Source organism: Pseudorasbora parva, chromosome 14 (assembly GCF_024679245.1).
Source record: "Pseudorasbora parva isolate DD20220531a chromosome 14, ASM2467924v1, whole genome shotgun sequence".
NCBI lineage: Eukaryota > Metazoa > Chordata > Actinopteri > Cypriniformes > Gobionidae > Pseudorasbora > Pseudorasbora parva.
In genome coordinates, this window is record NC_090185.1 from 14981512 (window position 1) to 15004853 (window position 23342).

The 23342-nt window shown below is 40.5% G+C and overlaps 2 protein-coding genes across 2 annotated transcripts; both read left to right on the top strand.

Moving 5' to 3' along the window:
- Positions 1 to 1019: 1019 nt before the first annotated feature.
- LOC137040735 (uncharacterized) lies at positions 1020 to 18207 on the top strand. The gene is made up of 5 exons (XM_067416509.1): positions 1020 to 1065; positions 1169 to 1492; positions 15059 to 15382; positions 15536 to 15853; positions 18155 to 18207. The coding sequence occupies exons 1-5, from the start codon at positions 1020 to 1022 to the stop codon at positions 18205 to 18207; spliced, it is 1065 nt and encodes a 354-aa protein (XP_067272610.1).
- On the top strand, positions 12794 to 14659 carry LOC137040736 (uncharacterized). Its single transcript, XM_067416510.1, has one exon. The coding sequence runs from the start codon at positions 12794 to 12796 to the stop codon at positions 14339 to 14341; it is 1548 nt and encodes a 515-aa protein (XP_067272611.1). The 3' UTR covers positions 14342 to 14659.
- Positions 18208 to 23342: the final 5135 nt, after the last annotated feature.

A 23342-nucleotide genomic window follows, 5' to 3' on the forward strand; every position in this document is an offset into this window, starting at 1 on the left:
GAGAGGATTTTTTGAGAGAGATAATAATTTAAGAGATAATTTTAGAGATAATAATAATAATAATTGTGAATAATAGGCAAATATACTTTGCAGTTAGGTTTGAAATTAAGGTATCTTGCTTTTTGAATTTGATTTTTACCCATCATACAAATAAAGTTTAAGACATCATCTAGCTCTTTATTTTCAGAAACATCCGAATGAAAAATTAACCTTGTGATAAAAATATTACACAGCTAGTGAAAAACAAACATTTAGGAAGCTGAAATTTGAAGCCAAACATTTTTTCAGAATAAGAGCTTAAGGAGAATGTTCAAAAGAGTTTCTTCCTCATTTAGAGTTTCTTCCTCATTTGGGCAAAAAGAAAACTGCAGACTTGCTCTCAGTGCGGTTTATTGTGTTGTGTAGATATAACTGAGCAGATAGAGCAACCATTGACATAGTAGGGAAAAATACTATGGTAGTCAATGGTTGCTCTCGCTGCTTGGTTACAAACATTCTTCACACTATCTTCTTTTGAGTTTAGCAGAAGAAAGAAACTCATACAGGTTTGGAGCAACTTGAGGGAGAGTAAATGATGACTCTTTAATGTCACTTTTCCATACATACATATACATGCACTAACATTTGTATAGTTTATGTACTAATGTCTTATTTTAGTTAACATTTTAAGTGTTTTTTATGATAAAAATGCGATACCCCACCCTTTGATATCACTATGGTATTTGGTACGGGGGTCCAGCAAGATGGTTTGTACCCAGGGCCCAAAATTTGGTGCTACGCCACTGATGACAACATTTTCATTTTTGGGGTGAACTATCCCTTTAAAAGCACGAGAGTGTGTCTGTGTGCGTGTAAAATGTGTGGTTTGCTTTCGCGAACACATATGAACCTCATCGTGAGAACATCAGTGTGTCAAAGATCCGCTCACAGATTAAATGTGCTCTCAAAACAGTTTTCTATAATTTGTTACATTTACTTCATCAGTTTTCTGTTGAAGTTTGAGTAAAGTGTTTATCAGAATGACTTCCTCTCATCTGTGTGTTCTGTTCGTCTTCGGCCTGTGCGGTGAGTAAAGAGAAATTACAGAGTTACAAATAGTTTGTTTAATATATCATCTCTGTATAAATTTCATAATTTTGTGTTTGGAAAACTTTTATATGATCTCCAGGTGTGTTTGCTGATTCAGATGAAGTGAAGTCAGTGTCAGTGACTGAGGGAGATTCTGTCACTCTAAACTCTGATCATGTTAAAGTACAGACAGATGATCTGATACTGTGGATGTTTGGACCTCAAGAGACTCGTATTGCTGAAATCCACAGTCAGAACATCTACACATATGACAGTACTACAGCATTTGAGAAAAGACTCCAGATGGACAGTCAAACTGGATCTCTGACCATCAGAAACATCAGATCTGAACACACTGGACTTTATAAACTAACCGTCATGAGCAGAGGAGTTTCATACAAGAGATTCAGTGTTAATGTCTATGGTGAGTAAATTTAAGTGTTTCATATTGTTTATCTGAGCCAGACAGGCTTATCAGCGGATCGCATTAAACCTCGCAATGAATGTCGCAATAAAATGTCCCTCTGCCTACCATTCAATCGCAGATAAAACTGACTTTTATGGTTAACTAATGTTATTTTTGTTTTCCAGCTCGTCTGCCCGTTCCTGTCATCACTGGTAACTCTTTAAACTGTCCATCATCATCATCATCATCATCATCATCATCATCATCATCATCAGAGTCCAGATGTTCACTGGTGTGTTCAGCTGTGAATGTGAGTCATGTGACTCTCTCCTGGTTCAAAGGAAACAGTTTATTGTCCAGCATCAGTGTGTCTGATCTCAGCATCAGTCTCTCTCTACCTCTGGAGGTGGAATATCAGGATAAAAACACCTACAGCTGTGTGCTCAACAATCCCATCAGCAAACAGACCACACATCTGGACAACATCAAGGATCTCTGTCACACATGTGGAGGTACGTCCGCAACAACATTTTCAACATATTCTCTTTTTACATGTGCAGTTCATTCTGTCTGGATGAAGTTCCACTGACCATTTCTCTTGGTTTATTACAGATAGTGGGCATTCATATTCTATAACCATTATTATAACAGTAGTGTGTGTGCTGATGCTCCTGCTCATTTCTGCATGTGTGTGTTGCTGTTGCTACAGGGAATGCAACCAAGAAAAACCAGAGGGCAAGTATTTTTGAATACTTTAATTTTAACAATTTTAATTATTTTAAAAGGACAAATATGCTTGTTATATTATCTAGAAGATATTATATCAGTGTAAAATGTCAAAAAATAGCACATGATGGTAAAAACACTTAAAAACAAAAAGTATGTTTGTGTTTGTAGATCAGAAAAGCATGTCAGAATACACAGAGGTCATCTACCGTCTTCAGATCTGACAGCGCTCACTGATCATCGCTCAGATCATTAATATTCATAACAATAATGTGATATTCAGAGACAGACTCCAGATGGACAGTCAAACGGGATCTCTGACCAGACTGAACTTTATAAACTCCAGATCCTCAGCCACATTTGAGGAACTTCATTCAAGAGATTAAGTGTTACTGTTTATGGTGATTAAAATATGATTTTTATGATATTTACTAAATGAAGAGTTCAGATGCAAAAGCCTCTAAATCCGTCTAAATATGAATGTATACTATATGCAGAGAGCATTCACTTCGTTCTCTCAGTTTTGACCAAAGTGGTTTTAGAGGCATTACCATCTGAACTCAAATGTGTACTGAAAATGTGAACTTTCAAATGAAAATGTAGATGAATGAGAAAATACAAAACAATTATTGTTATTTTGTTATAAATGTAATACCTTCTGTTTATATGGTTTGTGTGCTTAATTTGTGTATTCCCATTATCATGTTTAATTGCCTATTGATTACTGCATTCATATTGTCTGCTTCATATCAGATTATCACCATTGGATTCAATATTTTCTTGTGTTGTGAGGGTGTGAAAGTTTTTCTAGACAACTGAAACAGAGCGAAGGGCCTTGTGTAACCGCAACAACAAAAATATTCTCACACTTGACCTTCTTCCGAGCAAGGCTCATGTCTATCTTTAACTTGTTTGTTATCTTGCAATCTCGCTCAATCGCTTGTGACGTAGAAACCACATGAAGATGCTGAACTTAGAATGATGTTACACTTGATCTTATCCATATTCCTTTTGTATTTGCTTCAACAATTTAATAATTTATTAAAATGGTTATGTCTTTATCTGCAAACATCATTCTCCAGCGTGTATTGTCTGCTGATTCCACTTTCCTCAAAGAGGATATAATGACGCCATCTTGATCTGTGAAGTGTTTGTGGTCGTCTTCTGACTCGTGACGATTCAAAGGTTTTATTCACTAATTACAAAAATTTCAATACTCATTTTAAGTCCTTATTTGTTAGTTTTGATTTCTCCCTCATGTCAGAACCATTATTGACAGTTACATTTATTGAACCAACAATTTTTAGAAATGTATTATCAATAATAGGTTGTCCTATTGAGGTATTGAAGTTGAGCTCATGCATTGAAGTAGTGTTCCCACATTTAAGACAGGGTTTCCCAGCACATCATTTGAAGGCCAACTCACGGTTGAGTGTGTATGTGCATCAAGGAGAATTGTTCTTTTGTTTTATAAAGTAACTTCTTAAAGCACATAATATAGTATAACATCTCAGCTACCAGGAAAGGTTCTCACAACTTTCATTAATGTTTAGTAAAGGTTATGCACATGTTAAGATAACATCTATAAAACGCTCTTATAACATTAGTAATGTTTGCTGTGAATTCTCATGATGTTGACTGAAATGTTTTAAAGCATTCTGGGAACGTCTTTATGATGCTGTTTTTACTTGAACGTTCTCATAATGTTGAGAGAAAACGTTCTCGGAACATTAATTTTGACCTGGTTCAATTTTAATGTTGACTTTCTTGTAATATTACAAATAAATATTCAAAGATTGTTATACTGTAAGGAAAAATAAGGGAGTGATGGTCTGCAAAGGCGGTGTGTTCAGACACATTGTTGGCGCATTGATATTTTGAGGCAACTCAAAACTCAAAATCGACTGGAACAACAAAATCCTGCTCTAATGTCAATAGCACAGTATATTTGTGCTATTTAAAGGGCACGTTAGTAATTTGCACCTATAGGCAGGTGCACAATGTGCGTACAGTCGCTTATTACACACACAGGGATTTTACACACACACAATTTTAAATATCAATAATAAAATGATTCCTCTCTGGAGAAGCATTCAGTCTTCTGCTCACAAATTCCTACCGACTGGCTTTTAAAGGGAATGGGAGATGAGTCTCTTGATTTAATTATTTCATGTTACGCCCAAAACACACACCCATGACTCATTAGAAGAATAGGTATAACTCTTTTGGATGCACCTGGCCGTTTTTTCTGTCATTATAACAAAAGTGGATTCGGACACGTCTAAGTGCACCTGCGCCGTGAGCTTCAGACCATTCGCTTCGGTTGTTAAAATAGAGCCCATTGACTGTTGGTTTTTTATCATTGCAGAATCCAGCCAAACTTTATTTCCTTTTGTTGTATCGCTGCTTTTGCTGCTGCTGGTCACGGCTGTGGTCGTGATGATCGTCTGTCGCCGCAGGAAATACACACAAGCAAAATTAAAGGGCAAGTATTGCTTACAACAGGAAAATGAACATTTTATTTCAAAAGTAGTTCTCAGAAATGCCAACAAATCCTGTAACCACCATTTCATTTTTATAATGTTTTATTTTTATTTTTTATAAATGATTATTAAACAGCTCAGACTAATGAAGAAGAGGTCGATTACACCGATATAACGTTTATTAAACACAGAGCTCCGGATACGGTAAGACACACTTGTTATTCTCTGCACTGAATCTCTTATATGAAAGATTGCTGAGCTAGTACAGTTTATTTGTTTGTCTACTTGATTTTATGCATTGGCATAATTAAAAACTCACACCGAGACACAGAACGACAGACAGACAGACAGACACACACACACACACACTTTTTTAAAAATCTGTATTTATGGTTCTTGATGTGCTGATGTTTGTTTCCTTCTGTGAATTGAGTTATGAAATCATCTCTCTGAGCTTTAAGTGCATTTCATTACAGGAGGCTGATGGACGGGATCAGACGGTGTATTCAGAAGTCATTTTGAGAAGTTGATCATTTATTCTGTATTATCATCATCATACAGCTCGGTTTATGACAGGACAGGACAGATCATGTTGAGGTTTATGTCAGTATAGCCAAGCTCAAATCCTCAACGTTAAAGCTCAAATGCACTGATCGTGGCTCTGTTAGCTACAAATGACTGAATTTTAGCATTTCATTTAAACAATTTCTAAAATAATAAAATCTTCACATGTCTGTTGAAGAATACACAACCGATAAAAGGGATTTTCAGCGACTCTTACACGATGAATGAGGCTAAATGTGTTCAGTCCTGTATGTCTGGTAATGGCTCCCTCTGCTGACTTTGCTGGTTTGACTGGTTAGCATGGTTAAGTTTAGCCTGACAAGCCAGACCCACATCAAGATGTTTGGTCTGGAAACTCACCATAGACAGGGCTCAATCCGAGGGGCGGATAAACGGTTGTCTTTCAAACTCCCTCTGCACACGATAGGATAGCGCTACCACCAACCAGAGCAACGAAGGTGAAGCAGAGCTTGTTGATAGAGTAAACATTCGCCGTATCCGGTCTGCAAAACTCTGAACACATCTTCCCTTTTTAAGAATGACTTCAGTGCCGTTCTTTGTTCTTTTCTCAGAGAAAAGCTTAACTCCAAGTGTTCCAGAGTCGCGGTCAAAGCTGATTCGAAAGACCGCCGCCGTTCGCCAGTTTCTGTCCCTGCATCTCAATAAGCTCCCTAGTTCACTAGTCAGGGCACTGATCAGAACGTAAGTCATCCCTGATCAGTGCCCTGACAACTGAACTAGGGAGCTGATTGAGACGCACCCTGTGTTTACTAGAGCACGCAAACGCAACTCGGCCGTCGTCATTATGGCCCCGCCCACCGACTCTATACACGATGTGATTGGGCCGTCCAGATTGTGAGGAATACAGCTCAGAAGGGTATTGAGAGTTGCTAGACGACACTCGTGGGCAGATTAAATTTGCTGCCGCTAGGGTGCGTCTAGATTTCTAGGCTAGGTTAAGTTAGCTTCTGCTGGTACAATCATAACTACTGTCTGTGGGACAAAAAAAAGCATATTTCAAAAGTTTAAAAAGATGGCCTTTGAGGAAATAATCTCAAAACTCTTGCTCTATACTAAAGACACAATAATTAAAACAGGTCCTGTTTAATTTATTACTGCCTACCAGTATTCATAAAAAAATAAAAATCAGTTCATGATGGTTCTCTCAGATTCTTTAGACTGTCATTTAGATGTGTGACGTAAACTGTGTAGGGATTTCCACACTGAACATGGTAATGTACTCTAATTGGCAAGTTTTCTACTATACGTGCGTTCATAGTGAGCTCTTCAATCCAGGTACTAATAACCAACATGTAATATCATTTCTGAATATGACGTATTTACTTTTATGAAGTTTTATTTTTTCTGAAGATGTCGTAATGTAAAATATTATTGCTGTCAGTATTATTTATGAATGTATAATGTGGTTAATTTTTGACACCAGATGGCGCTCTTGAGAAAATATGATAAACGCCTTTAAGATCTGAATAATATCTCAGTTTAGGAGTCTCTAATCTGACAAACCCAGCTCAGGTGATTTAATGACTGATTATTTGAGTTTCAGCTCAAGTGTTTTAAGCACTGAAGATGTTTTCTTCTGATATTTTTAGGCTGTATGAGTGGCAATTGTCTATTTACTGAACAAACATTATTAAAGTTCTCTCTGCACTGATTATGTTTGACTCTTTATGCCAAAGTAAACTCCAGATGCTGATCATAAGATGATTCATGTAAACTGATTCAACGTGATCGTTTTCAGCCATATGATTGAATTCTTTTGAATATTAACTTGATATTGTGGATGATAACTCATATGTCGACTGTATGTTGAGGACTTGATGTCAAATACCAATGTTTCTCTATATTGTATTCATTATGGATCACAATTTGTAATAATAATAATTGCTTCAATGAGCTCATTGTTTTTGCCTAAATGAATGATGTTAGCTAACCACATGACCTTTGATCACAGATCACTTTATTGTAATGTAGAAACATCATTTTTTGTAAAACTGCTTTGATATGTATTGTGAAATGCGCCATACAAATACATTTAGAAAGAAATCAGATAGCCCATACTGCAGTGTTTAAATGTGTTTTCTAACTCTATTAAATGTGTCACCTTTTGCGAAAGTTTGTGACATTTAATCAGTTAATTCAATTAGAAAATCTAGACACTATAGGACTGTTATTAATCTATCTGTATCAGCAAAATCCATGTTTGCACTACAGAGGCGGCACAGAAGCTGCATCTGAAGTGACATTAGATATGTTTAGTGCTGATTAAAGGTAGGCAAAGGTATCATTTACATTTTATGACATCGTTTTAACATTTTGACCATAGAAATATGAAGTGATATGGACTATTATATAACGGGATGGTTACTGAGTCTCAAATGGACCAACAAAAACAACCACAAAAAAAAATCAAGAGAAACAAAGAAGCTCTGAAAAATAACAAATAAGATTTCACTCTCATAATCATAAGCCATAATAAATACGTCTAATGAGAGCCAGTGCACTGAGTTCTATTGAACGTGTTTAATCTCTGTATTAATGGCTCCATCTGCTGACTGTTGAGGAGAAATCTGTGTTTATGAGTTTGGCTGGAAATTAGTCCTGACACTCCTGAATTAAGATACACAACTTGGTGACTGCTTGATTCCTTCATTCTATTTTAATGATGTACAGTAAACTACAGTAAATAATGCAGTGCATTAACATAAGAAGGGAATTAAGTAATTACTGTAAATACTGTATTTTTTTGTATCAGTCTTCTGACAGAGCTCACTTTAATATTCACATGATCAGCTCTGTGTTCTTTTGTACTTGATTTTCATATACAGAGGAATTATGTATTTGATGGGAAATCAAAACCAAACTCCAGATGAAGATAATTGACAAATTGAACATAGTTATGTAATCAACGCCACACTATGTGGTGGGATCAGATATTACAAAAAAGATATAAATACATTTTTCCTGACATTCAAGTTAAGGCACGTAACGTGAGTATTAATTGAAAAAAACGAAAATATTATTTAAAAAATCTCATGGATTAGACAATATTGCACTATGAATTAGACACAAAACAGGAAGTGTAATAGAGCTGCAAAATTTTGTTAAAGCCACCAGAAGGTTTTCCCACTTCCACCAGCAGAGGTCAGTGTCACAACAGTCCATCAGTCTTCAACGTGAACTTCTTTATTTTATTTTTTATTTTATACAAAAATAAATAGGCCTAATAAAGGACAATGAACATGTGGGGATACAGAAAAGAAGAAAATAAAATAAAATTACAATTTACTTTAAATTTTAAATTTGTTCTATAATAGCCTACAGGATATTTTCAATGCTTTTTTATTGGAGGGGATTTTAATACCGGTAATACGCAAATACTTTGCAGTTAAGTTTTAAAATTAAGGTATCTTGCTTTTTGAATATGATTTTTACCCATCATACAAATAAAGTTTAAGACATCATCTAGCTCTTTATTTTCAGAAACATCAGAATGAAAAAGAAGCTTAGTGATAGAAATATTACACAGCTGGTGAAAAACTAAAATTAAGGAAGCTGAAATTTGAAGCCAAACATTTTTAGAATAAGATTAAAAGAGTTTCTTCTTCATTTTGGCAAGAAGAACTGCAGACTTGCTCTTAGTGTGGTTTATTGTGTTGTGTAGATGTAACTGAGCAGATAGAGCAACCATTGACCGCCATTGTATAGGGGGGAAATACCATGATAATCAATGCTTTATATGCTTTGTTACAAACATTCTTCAAAATATCTTCTTTTGTGTTCAGCAGAACAAAGAAACTCATACAAGTTTGGAACAACTTGAGGGAGAGTAAATGATGATAGGATTTTCATTTTTGGGGTGAACTATCCCTTTAAAAGCACGAGAGTGTGTCTGTGTGCGTGTAAAATGTGTGGTTTGCTTTCGCGAACACATATAAACCTCATCATGAGAACATCAGTGTGTGAAAGATCCGCTCACAGATTAAATGTGCTCTCACAACAGTTCTCTTTCATCATCTCGTATCGAGATCCACCTATGGGAAGGGCATCCGTACCTGACCTCTGCAGAAGCATCCAATTGCACCAAGTCTGACAAGACAGGCAGGAGCACGCAGCCAATGCCCAGTAAGGCCCCACCCCTTACCAGCGGGCATATATGGGCTGCATACGCTACTGTACATCAGTTGACATTCGCTTCTCGCGATCTCTGCACTGACACAGTTCGGTTAGATTTGCGCTGCTCACTTATTGTCTGCAGGAGGAAATATCGCCAGATCAGCCTCCACCGGGCGTGACAGTTCTATTCTGCCACATTCTGTGTCTGCATTCGGAGCCGCTCGCGCTCTCGTCCGTCTTCCTGTTCCACGGCTGCCGCCACGGACCTTTCTGAGTTTTTCGCGGGTATGTCGCTCTCTCAGTCTTCTCCTTCTGTGTCTAGCCGATTACGGGCCTGCCCGGCCGCGTGTGGGTCTCTTATCGCCGCTAAGGATTTTCACCCTTTCTGTGTGGTCTGCTTGGGCCTCAAGCACGCAGAGGAGGCAATAGAGAACCCGGAGAACTGCAGTTACTGCCTGGTACTGCCTAAGAAACTCCTGCGACACCGCCTTAAAGTTGCCGCTACTCAGTGTGGCGAGCTCGACTTGTCGTACTCGGATATGGAACACGGTGACGATAGCGCGCTACCGGGGACCTCCTGGGGCGCGACGGCTCTTGTTTTGTCTGACCAGCCCAATCCTGAGTTCCCCGAAGAGGACATCTTCACGGGTAACCTCCCGCTCGCCGACGATCTTGCCGGGTCCGGTGATTACGACGACGCGGGCCTTCTTGGAATTTCGGAGGACGAGGAGGCCATCCCGCCCTCTGTTATTCCCCAGGCTAGCGCCCCCGCGGCCTTGCCTGAATCCATCCTCCTGGATGTGTGTGAACGAGCGGCCGCTCGTCTCAACATTAAATGGCCGGCTCCACAGAGCGCCACCGACCAGGAGAGGGATATTTATGACGGTAAAGTGTTGGGAGCCCCCCCCGGCCCGAGGAAAGAACTCTTTCCCGTTCTTCCAGCGTGCGCTAAGCACATGAGGCACTACTGGAACGACCCGCTCGATCTTAAACACGGTCTCGCGGGGCTGGAGGTTAAAGATATGGCGGCTCGCGGCATGGGCGAACCGCCTGCCATTGAGCCCTCCATTGCCAGACACCTCAACCCAGTCCAGGGAGGGCTGCCCGCCCCCCCGAAGCCGGTCCTTCCTAACAGGATGGACCGTTTTTCTGCCTCGGTGCACCAGGCCGTTTATAAATCCTCGGCCTTGGCTGTTAGGACTCTGAATGTCTCCTCCCTCCTTTCCGCTTACCAAGCGGAGATCCTGGACGATCTGGGCCAGCAGTTAGATAAGGGATCTTCTCCGTCTCCTGCACTGTGGAAGGAGATCATCACGGTTAACGACCTCGTTCTCCGTAATGCTCGTCAGGTCGTCCAAACCTGCGGGCGCTCTATGGCGCTTTCCGTGGTAGGAGAGCGCTCGCTCTGGCTCAACCTGTCTGGTCTCCCGGATAGTGAAAAGAAACGTATCGCAGGCGCCCCGGTAGAGCCCCGCCGGGCTCTCTTTGGCCCCGCAGTTGCTATGATGCAACAACGATGCGACGACAAGAAGGAGCACGAGGCCTTCATATTGTATCTTCCCAGGAAGACGGTCCCACGCCAGGCGCCCCCTGTGCGTTTGCCTAACCCCCCGGTCCCGGGACGTAATTTTAATCAGGTCAAGGAAAAGCCTCGAAAGAAGTTTTCTGGGCTTTCTCCCTGCCCCAGAACCCCTGTCCAAAGGACGGAAGGTTCCTGCTGTAGGGTGTCCCCCTCCCGTGGCTGCCCAGCCCATATGTTTAGTGGACGATGTGTGTTCCCCCCTGTTCAAGGGGATTGTCGTGAGGAAAAGTTCAAAAGCAGTGTAACCACACCGCACATACTGTGTTCCCCTCACCCAAATAATAAAGGCTTCGGCCCCAGTGTTTCCCAGAAAACACAACACACACAGAAACACAAAAAACACAATAAATCTAACGAATCAAATGAATTCGTCACAGCGAGATACCCTCTCAATGTAGGGAAATACCCTTTCTCTCGTAATGGTGAACCTGCACGTGTCGTCCCTAGTTTCTCCACTAGAGGGCGCCATTGCATCACAAATAAGCCAGCTAGGCATGCTCGAAGCCAGCACGGCCTGGACGAGCATTCACACGAGCTGTGTGTCAGCCTGGCTTACTGTATTACGCATGATATTACAGGGCTATCGTCTGCAGATTGCTATGAAACATCCACGTTTCAGCAGCGTTCTCTTTTCTCACACAGAGGAAAGCACGGCCCACGTCCTGAAGGAGGAAATCTCCTCTCTTCTAAACAAAGGTGCGATTCAGGTGGTTCCCCACAATCTGATAAACCAGGGTTTCTTTTCCCGTTATTTCCTGGTCACAAAGAAGGACGGTTCCCTCCGTCCTATTCTGGACCCCAGGGTGCTGAACAAACATTTGAGGAAATACAGATTCATAATGTTAACCCTTGGTTCGCTCGCCCGTGTCATGAAACGGAACGACTGGTTCACATCGGTCGATCTGAGAGATGCTTTTCTCCACATAAGCATTTATCCACCACACCGGAAGTTTCTTCGTTTCGCCTATCAAGGCATTTGTTACGAACTCACGGTGCTTCCGTTCGGGCAAAAATTAAGCCCCCGAACTTTCTGTTTGCGTGTGGAAGCGGGCTTCACTCCCCTAAGAATGTCTGGTCTACGGATCCTGACATACATATGCGATTGGCTCATCATAGCCGATTCGTGGGAAAAGGTGTTGCAGGACACCTCCCGTGTGCTCGCGCACACCCGATCTCTGGACTTCAGGGTGAATGTGAACAAGAGCAGCTTTACACCCAGTCAGAGGGTGATCTTCCAGGGCATGGAGCTGAACTCAGTCTCCATGCGAGCGCGTCTCTCTCAGGAGCGCGTTGTCTCTCTGACGAACTGTCTGTCACAGTTCAGAGAGGGGGCGAGGGTGCGATATCGCACATGTCTCAGGCTACAGGGTCTTATGGCTTTAGCTATCCAGTTTTTGCCACTAGGACCCCTGAGGATGAGGGCGTTCATGAAATGGGTTTTGTCACTACATTTCAGCCCGTTACACGATCTTTGCCGCTCTGTAACAGTGACGCGCACCTGCGCTGCAGCTCTGCGCCACTGGAAGAGCGCAGACTTTTACGCACAGGGTACCCCTCTGGGGACTGTCATGTTGCGGAAAGTCGTGACGACGGACGCGTCCCTAACAGGCTGGGGTGCCACCCAGGAGGGCAGAACTGTGAACGGTTTGCGGCCGAGCAAACTACGTTCAGAGCACATAGATTATTTAGAGCTTCTAACCAATTAGAAGGCTCTGAATCATTTTGCGCTGCAACGATACCACGCTGCGACGATACCACGACAGTGGCTATCAATCGTCAAGGCGGCGCGCGCTCGCCGAAGCTTCATGCCCTAGCTTACAAGCGTTTGGTATGGAGCGGGCGAGTTTTCCTGTCGTTACGCGCGACTCATGTTCCGGGAATTCTGAACAGAGGCGCGGCTCTTCTATCGAGGGGGAACCCGCTCTTCGGAGATTGGCACCTCCACCCTCAGATAGTAGACATGATATGGATGAGACTACGGGCGCCCGTAGATCTGTTCGCCTCGCGCGAAAACAGCCATTGTCCTATGTTCTTCTCGCTAAAGGACTTGGACGCGCCCCTCGAGGTGGACACACTGGCCCACCTGTGGCCCAGAGTGCTGCTGTATGCCTTTCCTCCCCTGTGCCTGATAATTCTCACACTGGCCAGGGCGAGAGAGGGGGGGTTTTCTCTCATCCTGATAGCACCCAGGTGGCCCAAAGCGCCGTGGCTGGCAGAGATAATCCCTCTGTTGTATGCCCAGCCGTGGTGCCTCCCCCTCCGCACAGACCTATTGTCTTAAGCGAACGGGGAGATTTATCACCCACACCCGGACAGGGTAGCTCTCTGGGCTTGGCCCGTGAGAGGACGAACCTAAGCGCGTTAGGGCTTCCCCCGCGCGTGGTGGCTACTATACAGAATGCCAGGGCCGTTTCTACACGGTCCTTGTATGGCTGTAAGTGGCAGGTGTTCGATGAGTGGTGTGATGGGCGGGGTCTCACGTCATATCAGTGCTCAGTCGCTGATATCTTGTGTTTCCTCCAAGACCTTATGGATAAGGGCAGGTCTTTTTCCACTATTAAGGTCTATCTGGCAGCTATCTCTGCTTGTCATGTGGGTTTTGAGGGCTCAACGGTTGGGCAGCATTCTCTAATCCGCAGATTTATGAAGGGCGCCCGTCGCTCCTTGCCAGTCATTAGGAGAACGATCCCTGAATGGGACCTCTCCATGGTGCTGGAAGCTCTGTCTCAATTCCCTTTTGAGCCTCTGGGGAATATTCCCCTTAAGTTGCTGTCCTTCAAAACAGCCTTGCTCTTGGCCTTGGCGTCAGCCAAACGTGTCAGTGAGTTACATGCACTCTCGGTCCACCCCTCGTGCATCAATTTCTCTCTGGGTGGAGATAAGGTTTTCCTCAAGCCTAATCCAGCATTCATGCCGAAATGTTTCCCTGCGTTCACATCGGAGGTGTTGGAGCTATCCGCTTTTCACCCTCCGCCCTTTTCCTCCGCGGAGGATCAGAGGCTAAATGCCCTGTGTCCAGTCCGTGCGTTACAAATGTATGTGTCTAGGACCAGCGCGTTCCAGAAGAGTGACCAACTCTTCGTTTCATGGGCTCCTCCTCGCAAAGGGGATCCCCTGTCTAAACAACGCCTCTCACATTGGCTTGTGGACGCTATAATCTTGGCATATGAATCAAAGGGAGTGCAACCCCCAGGGAACATCAGAGCTCATTCCACGAGGGGCTTGGCCGCCTCTTGGGCTCTGTTCAGGGGAGTATCACTGCAGGATATCTGTTCTGCGGCCAGTTGGGCTTCTCCCCATACGTTTGTGCGTTACTACAGGCTGGATGTCACCAGAACCTCAGTAGCACATTCGGTCTTGGGGGTGGGGTCTTCCTAACCCTGCCTTCCTTATGTGTGACACACATAGCCTATGTTTCATGTCCTGCTTCACACCGCAGTTACGCGGTTGCGTCGGTGTGGCGAGTTCATGATTATGAGACGCGTCGTGCACCGCCCCTCGGGGTGACCGTCTTTTTCTGGCTAACAGGACCTCACTGTGAGTGTATTGGGCAATCGGGGAGCTGTCCATGTCTCTCCCATAGGTGGATCTCGAAACGAGATGATGAAAGAGAACAATAGGTTACTATCGTAACCCCGGTTCTCTGAAACATCGAGTGGAGAGATCCACCAGCGTTGCCCCGCTTACCGCACGAGAAGCGAATATACTTACTGATCTACAGTAGCGTATGCAGCCCATATATGCCCGCTGGTAAGGGGTGGGGCCTTACTGGGCATTGGCTGCGTGCTCCTGCCTGTCTTGTCAGACTTGGTGCAATTGGATGCTTCTGCAGAGGTCAGGTACGGATGCCCTTCCCATAGGTGGATCTCTCCACTCGATGTTTCAGAGAACCGGGGTTACGATAGTAACCTATTGTTTTCTGTTGAAGTTTGAGTAAAGTGTTTATCAGAATGACTTCCGCTCATCTGCGTGTTCTTTTCGTCTTCGGCCTGTGCAGTGAGTAAAGAGAAATTAGAGTGACATCGTTTGTTTAATATATCATCTCTGTATAAATTTCATAATTTTGTATTTGGAAAACTTTTATATGATCTCCAGGTGTGTTTGCTGATGCTGATGAAGTGAAGTCAGTGTCAGTGACTGAGGGAGATTCTGTCACTCTAAACTCTGATCATGTTAAAGTACAGACAGATGATCTGATACTGTGGATGTTTGGACCTCAAGAGACTCGTATTGCTGACATCCACAGTCAGAACATCTACACATATGACAGTACTACAGCATTTGAGAAAAGACTTCAGATGGACAGTCAAACTGGATCTCTGACCATCAGAAACATCAACTCTGAATACACTGGACTTTATAAAGTACAGATCATCAGCAGAGAAACTTCATACAAGAGATTCAACGTTACTGTATATGGTGAGTAAATTTAAGTGTTTCTTATTTTTAATATAATCGGAGCCAGACAGGCTTGTCAGCGGATCACATTAAACCTGATTGAGGACATTAAAAATTAAACAGAGTAGATCAATTTTACTTTTATGGTTAACTAATGTTATTTTTGTTTTCCAGCTCGTCTGCCCGTTCCTGTCATCACTGGTAACTCTTCAAACTGTCCATCATCATCATCATCATCATCATCATCATCATCAGAGTCCAGATGTTCACTGGTGTGTTCAGCTGTGAATGTGAGTCATGTGACTCTCTCCTGGTTCAAAGGAAACAGTTTATTGTCCAGCATCAGTGTGTCTGATCTCAGCATCAGTCTCTCTCTACCTCTGGAGGTGGAATATCAGAATAAAAACACCTACAGCTGTGTGCTCAACAATCCCATCAGAAACCACACCACACATCTGGACAACATCAGTCAACTCTGTCACACATGTGCAGGTACATCGGCAACAACATTTTCAACATATTTTCTTTCTAAATGTGCAGTTCATACCAGGCCCGGACTGGCCATTGGGAGCAACTAATTTGGCCTGCTGCCATGTCGAGCGTTTTTTTTATTTATTTTTATAATTCTTATTTTATATTATTGCCTTTACTAAAGTGATAATTTTCGAATTTGGCAGTCAATAAAATTATTATAATTAATAATAAAAACAAATAAATCACGAATCTGTTAGTCTGGTCTTGACCGACTTGTTGCCTCAGCCAAACGCGCGGGCAGGATCAGGAGAAAGCGGGTCAAGCAGAGAGGGAAAGGGCAAATAAAAAGAAAAAGAAAAAGAAAGAACTCAAAGAAGAAGCAGCAAAACGTTGCAAACTTACAGGGCTTCACGTGAAGGTCAATTTTATCTGTAAATACTGTACTTTTTTTTCTGTGTTAAATTAGTATTGAACTGCTAGCGAACGTTAGCGGTATACCACCCCTACCTACTATCGCTAAAGGAGATTAATATTATTTAGTGTAAAGTTACATTAGTAATTTAGCAGACACATATTCACATTTATGTAATATTGATAGGTAGGCTACTGTGAACAGGGAGGAGCAATAGTTCAGACAACAAAAGGACAATGCTTTTCCCATCACATCGGAAAGGCATTTACTTTGAAAAAAAAATAAGAAAATGTTCCAAAAGCAACGTGTTCGCATACTGCATAAGTTTCCAGTCAACTCCAATAAAAAGAACCCACATAATCTGTCTTCTTCATGAAAAATCTTCCCTTAATCTTGATTTATTAATAAATTAAGTAAATATAATAAATAAATATTATCTTAAATCCTAAATATTACGGATGTAGTAAAGAAAAGGTGCGACTCCACTTTCTTTCGCATGATTTACTGTCACAATTCTTAAAGGGCCAGTCCACAATTTTAAAATGCAATTTATTTTAATGTAAAATTAGAGAAAAATTATCTAAAAAGTACACACACATAAATAAAGTGTACAACCTAAACACAAATACTTAAAGAATAAAATGCAGTCAGTGAAATTTGTCAGTGAAAATAATTAGGGATAGGTGTCCCATAATTCATTTAATAATTTGAATAAATATAATCATTTACATGTGTTATTAGTGAATCCTGTTAATGTATAACAATACTGAGGTGCAAATATTATGTTTCTGTCAAAAAGTATAAATGTCATGTTATTACAATTTACACATATTGCAAAGAACTGCTATTTTTATATGGTGTAAATCTAATCTATTTTCACTTTAGATATTTCACTTTGTAAATAATATCTACAGCTTTTTTATTTTGGGAACATGGGGGCTCATCAGGACTGCAGTTCAGAGGGCCAGGAGATGGTGCATTGGTCTGGATCTTGTGCTATGCCCCTGTAGATACTGTCAAAATATAGTTTATTACTAAATACATTTTGACATTTATTTATAAAATGATGGGTGCGTCTCAATCAGCTAACTAGTTTGGTAGGAAGGGCACTGATCAGGGAATTAGTCTGAGTCTTAAAACTTTCCCCCCTTTTTTTATTCAAAAGAAGGTGGAGATAATCATCCTAGCACTCGCTGTGGTGCAGTGATCACTCATCAGATTCAGTCAGGCAGAGAAAAAGCTAAATAAGAAACTTTTTCTTTTTTACATATTGTAGGCAATAGTGTTGCTAAATTTGGGATATTTAATAAAACAATTTTTAACTTAAAAACATAAAACCACCTTTTTGTCTTAAATATAATACTTTGATGTATACTTAAATAGATGGAGACAGAGATACTTAAGAAAATTAAGAAAAGGAAAAGTGAGGATACCGTTTGAAATAAAGCCTTTAATTATTTAGGTAAAAAAAAATAGGGTTTTTCTACATTTTATTTTGGGTGCACATTGGCCTGGATGGGTGTAGGATTTCCCGGCCTGAAATTGTGTCCCAGTCCAGCCCTGGTTCATTCTGTCTGGATGAAGTTCCACTGACCATTTCTCTTGGTTTATTACAGATAGTGGGCATTCATATTCCATATCCATTATTATAACAGTAGTGTGTATGTTGATGCTGCTGCTCATTTCTGCATGTGTGTGTTGCTGTTGCTGCAGGAAATTCAACCAAGAAAAACCAGAGGGCAAGTATTTTTGAATACTTTAATTTTTTTTTTAAATTAAATGAAAAATATGCTCGTTATATAATCTAAAATATATATTATATCAGTGTGAAATGTCAAAAAACAGCACATGATGGTAAAAACATTTAAAAACTCTGTTTTTAACCAAAAGTATGTTTGTGTTTGTAGATCAGAAAAGCATGTCAGAATACACAGAGGTCATCTACCGTCTTCAGATCTGACAGCGCTCACTGATCATCGCTCAGATCATTAATATTCATAACAATAATGTGATATTCAGAGACAGACTCCAGATGGACAGTCAAACGGGATCTCTGACCAGACTGAACTTTATAAACTCCAGATCCTCAGCCACATTTGAGGAACTTCATTCAAGAGATTAAGTGTTACTGTTTATGGTGATTAAAATATGATTTTTATGATATTTACTAAATGAAGAGTTCAGATGCAAAAGCCTCTAAATCCGTCTGATGTTTTTCTTCAAAATAAGCATTTTTTTTTTTGTCAGGCTTGCGTGCATAAGTTTCTACCTAAGTACTGCTACTTCTGATTTAGATAAGACTGGGATTTTAAAGTATAAGAAGTAAAAGTGTTTTATGATTGTATACTATATGCAGAGAGCATTCACTTCGTTCTCTCAGTTTTGACCAAAGTGGTTTTAGAGGCATTAGCATCTGAACTCAAATGTGTACTGAAAATGTGAATTTTCAAATGAAAATGTAGATGAATGAGAAAATACTGTGAGGCCGCCCAAATCGTCCCAATGGAGGCCAACGATCGGCGGGTGAAGTTCGCTGCGCGTTCGGTCTTTTCAGCGGGGCAAAAGGGATTTTATTCCAATTCCTCGTTAATCTGACTCCATTTAATGATAATTTAGAATTTGGGTTAGAATGCCAATTGGTTTTTTGGTCATTCATATTTAATAGTTTAAGTACACATTTAATTATTCCGTTTAACCCTTTGTTGAAATTATATCCAACCTGAATAATTCCAGAGCAAGTCAGAATCAATCAAAGTTTAACAATTTATTAACAATCAGGTAAATGTATAATGCCAATTACATAATCAATTCAAAGGTATACTTCACATCAAACACTCTAAAGTAAAGAATGAGATGTATACCTGACTTATCAAGGTTACATAATGCTGCATGGGTTAAAACGTCCAGCATTACGGGCTGACCTGAGTACAGTATCGAGCCCTGAGCTCTTTGCAACATTTCCTTAAATACCCAGAACCAGATACATGCCCATCACAATAGGAATTTGCATTGATCAAGTTCTATAGACTTGATTAGAAGAGAGGCCAAATGGCTGAAAGCCACACCCACCATACACCAAGGAAAGATATCTTTAAACCCTTAAAACATTCATGATGTTCTAGTTTACTTCTGTGGAGTTGAGATATTTGTACCAGTCGCACTGAGACATTTCAAACGATATCAAACACATATGATACTCGATCGTGTGGATTGACATTGTAATATAGAGATTCTGGATGCATTTTCAGTGATCTCAGCATGAGAGAGGGAATGAATTGGGGGAGAGGGAGTCAATAGGGAAAGATGTAGATTAGCTGATAGTGAGGTGAGACTTGCGTCTCCAGTGCTGTGTGAGGGACAGTTCAGATGTTAATTTCCTTATTTTCTCAGAGAGTCTTTGTTCTTCATTCAGACATTTCGGCATATACTAGTTTTTTCAGTCTTACAATACAAAACAATTATTGTTATTTTGTTATAAATGTAATACCTTCTGTTTATATGATTTGTGTGCTTAATTTGTGTATTCCCATTATCATGTTTAATTGCCTATTGATTACTGCATTCATATTGTCTGCTTCATATCAGATTATCACCATTGGATTCAATATTTTCTTGTGTTGTGAGGGTGTGAAAGTTTTTCTAGACAACTGAAACAGAGCGAAGGGCCTTGTGTAACCGCAACAACAAAAATATTCTCACACTTGACCTTCTTCCGAGCAAGGCTCATGTCTATCTTCAACATGTTTGTTATCTTGCAATCTCGCTCAATCGCTTGTGACGTAGAAACCACATGAAGATGCTGAACTTAGAATGACGTTACACTTGATCTCATCCATATTCCTTTTGTATTTGCTTCAACAATTTAATAATTTATTAAAATGGTTATTTCTTTATCTGCAATTATCATTCTCCAGCGTGTATTGTCTGCTGATTCCACTTTCCTCAAAGAGGATATAATGACGCCATCTTGATCTGTGAAGTGTTTGTGGTCGTCTTCTGACTCGTGACGATTCAAAGGTTTTATTCACTAATTACTAAAACGTTGCTTTTTTTGTTTGTTTAATTCTCAGTCTTTATTAGTTTTGATTTCTCCCTCATGTCAGAACCATTACTGACGGTTCCATTTATGGAACCAAACATTTTTAGAAATGTATTATTTATAATAGTTTGTTTGTTTGTTCCCGGTCTTGAGTGATCTATACTCTTCTTGAAACCACATGCGGTGAGTGAAACTGCATGAAATTTGAACAACACAAACGATTAAAGAATAGAAAGTTATCCAGGGATAAAACGATGACGTATTTTGTTTGTGTGCGCGCGACTCTTCAGCTCCGCCCACTGCTCGGCTGTTTTCGGAAAGAAGCTTATCTGCTTATGTCTTTTATAAATATAATAAACCTATATGAAAGATGCAACACCTACTCAAGCTTAACATGAGATGAGATTGGCAGAAACTGTGTGTGTGTGTGTGTTATGTACCCTTTAATACACACAGTTAAGTCAACAAACTGAAAACAAGGAATAGGAGTAGCCTACACATGAGAAATTTTGTAAGGAGTAGGAGATAATACTTAGTTGAGTTCTCTACATTTCAATACTAAATATATACTTGAAACTAGTAACACATTGTGACAGTTTCCTTTTCATATTTTTGGTAAGGAAGTCAGTTGTGTTAATATATTTAAAGTTTTGTTTTAAAAAAATTGTTGGGAGAAGTTAACTTTCAATGATTCAATTTCCAAAGTGTTTTCGCTTCAGAGTAATGCAGCCAATCACAGGCATGTTTGTTGATTTCTAAAGCAATAGTCAATCACAGGTGTTGAAGTTAGAATCCATTCACCGCTCGAGTTTTTGTCCAGTGATGAGTTCTGCAGGTGCGCTAATCCTCTCTAAGTATGGATATTATATAAATAAAAGATTCATTGTGTCGTCGCTTAACCGAGTAATACAACGGAACTATGTGAGGTCGCATTCATTGAACGAGTGACAGCTTTTAGTGAATATAAAGGGAGCGCTCTTGCGTGCTGTATAGAGCAGTGGTTTTCAAAGCTGTCCTGAAGGCACCCCAACCCAGCCCTGCATATATTGTGTGCCTCCCTCATTTATCACACCTGATTCAACTCATCAGCTCATTAGTAGAGACGTGAGAACTAAATTGGGTGTGTCTGATTGGGGAAACTTGCAAAATATGCAGGATAGGGGTGCCTCCAGGACAGATTTGAAAACCACTGATATAGAATATATATATATATATATAGGCCTATGTATAATTAATAATCATTATATTAATTAATAGGCCTATAATCAGAGTTTAAAGAACTTTTATTTTCCATTTTAGACAAGCTGCTACATATATGCTATGGTTCAATAAACAGGCCCATCTGCATATAAATGTGGGATTTACTCTCGAAATTCTGACACTAATAAACCAGGCTCATACATGTCAGAAAAAGACTATTCATGGCTGCATTATTATTATTAAATTGTAAGGAAAGTGATGTCAATGCATACCCTCTATAGAAATTTGTCACTTTCAACACAAATGCTGCATCCCAATTCGCCTACTTATACCACGACCTAAAAGTATGTATTTCGTTTTGTGTAGAAAAAGTGCATACTTTTAAGTGTGTAGCAGACGAGTAGGCCTATGCAAGCTTTGACATACAACTTCGTCATCTTTAACGGACTACAGACATGGCTAGCACGTTGATCTGCCATTCGTGGGTCTTTAATGCAGGGACACTCCTCATTTGTTTTCAGTTGAAATATAAGGATGCATTTAAAAGTTAATGGTCAAATGAATCAAATTCTGTCCGGAAATAGTAGATCCAGGTATCTTTGGAATACTCTTTTTTATTTTATGATTTGGGACATATTAAGGCTACGTTTACACGTTATTTTCATAAACGGACATTTTCAACCTCTCCGGTTTCATATATAACATGCACACGTAGCTGTGTATATATGGTCAAGAGCATGCCAAACCTGTAAGTGGCGGTGTAATGAGAAGCTCAAGCAAACGTAAGCCAATCAGAATCCCGGCGGCGCTGGCGGTGACGCGGGCTAGTTCTTTGTGTTTGAGGGAGAAGTTGTTGCAAAATTGCTGACCTCCGAGCACTCATTCTTCTCTGCTCCTCAACATAATGGAGCAGTTGTCTTTGCAAATGCAAAAACACGAGAAAAGTTTGCACCAACATAAATGCGACTGCTACTCTGAAAGCTTCTACAATCACATGTAAACATAGGTCGCACTTTTGACGTAAGTGCGAACTCTGGCGCATACTGTGGCGTTGGCTGCCTAAACACCCGTTTGTCTCCGTTTACATACAAACGTTCAAATGAAGATTTTCAAAATCTCCACTCTGGCCGGAGTTTTTTGAAAGACTCGTTTTCAGAGGCAAATTCTCCATTTGAGTGTAAACGAAGGGCGCAAACGAAGGTAATATTTCTTCGTTTTTTAAAAATAACCATGTACGTGTAAACAGCGCCTAATTCTATTTTTCGAATACTATGACGGATAGTATATGATTTGGGGCAGAGCATACATTTCCCAGACCTCTAGCTCCTGTCTCCAGAATGAGTGTGTTTACATGCATGTTCTTAAGCCAATTATGTCTAATAAGCCATCAGTGAACATGGTCATGTAAATGTGGTAACCCGTTTTCTTTTATCGGAGTAAGGTCATAAACGGCGTAAGCATAAACCGGGATTTTGAGCGGCATAGGTGACAAAAATGCGAACTTAGATCAGACTTAAACGCATCCAGACAGAGCGAGCGTTTTGCATGAAATAAGGACATATATCACAAACACAGACTCTTTTAAGACCCAGAAAATTGTAAAGATGTGTTCTCATCTCATGCAGCAGAAGTAGAAGAGGTTCAGTCAAAACGCTGCATCTGAAACCGCATGAGAATCTCCCGCTGAGTAATAACCCGGTTTATTAATAAAGTAAACGTTTACTTGCGTTGTCAGTTTACTGATTTGCATATAAACGGGAAAACTGGTTATTTCAGTAAGCTGATATTTGTGAGTTATCAGCTTAATGATGTGCAATCAGCACTTCGTGGGTACTTCTCAATATCCCTCCTCGTTT

What these genes read in the sequence shown, in the direction of transcription:
- LOC137040735 (XM_067416509.1), top strand. Translation starts at nt 1,020, where the DNA reads ATGACTTCCTCTCATCTGTGTGTTCTGTTCGTCTTCGGCCTGTGCG. An exon ending in GTTCGTCTTCGGCCTGTGCG is followed by an intron (nt 1,066 to 1,168) that starts GTGAGTAAAGAG and finishes TATGATCTCCAG; the next exon opens with GTGTGTTTGCTGATTCAGAT. An exon ending in ATTCAGTGTTAATGTCTATG is followed by an intron (nt 1,493 to 15,058) that starts GTGAGTAAATTT and finishes TATGATCTCCAG; the next exon opens with GTGTGTTTGCTGATGCTGAT.
- LOC137040736 (XM_067416510.1), top strand. Translation starts at nt 12,794, where the DNA reads ATGGAGCGGGCGAGTTTTCCTGTCGTTACGCGCGACTCATGTTCCGGG.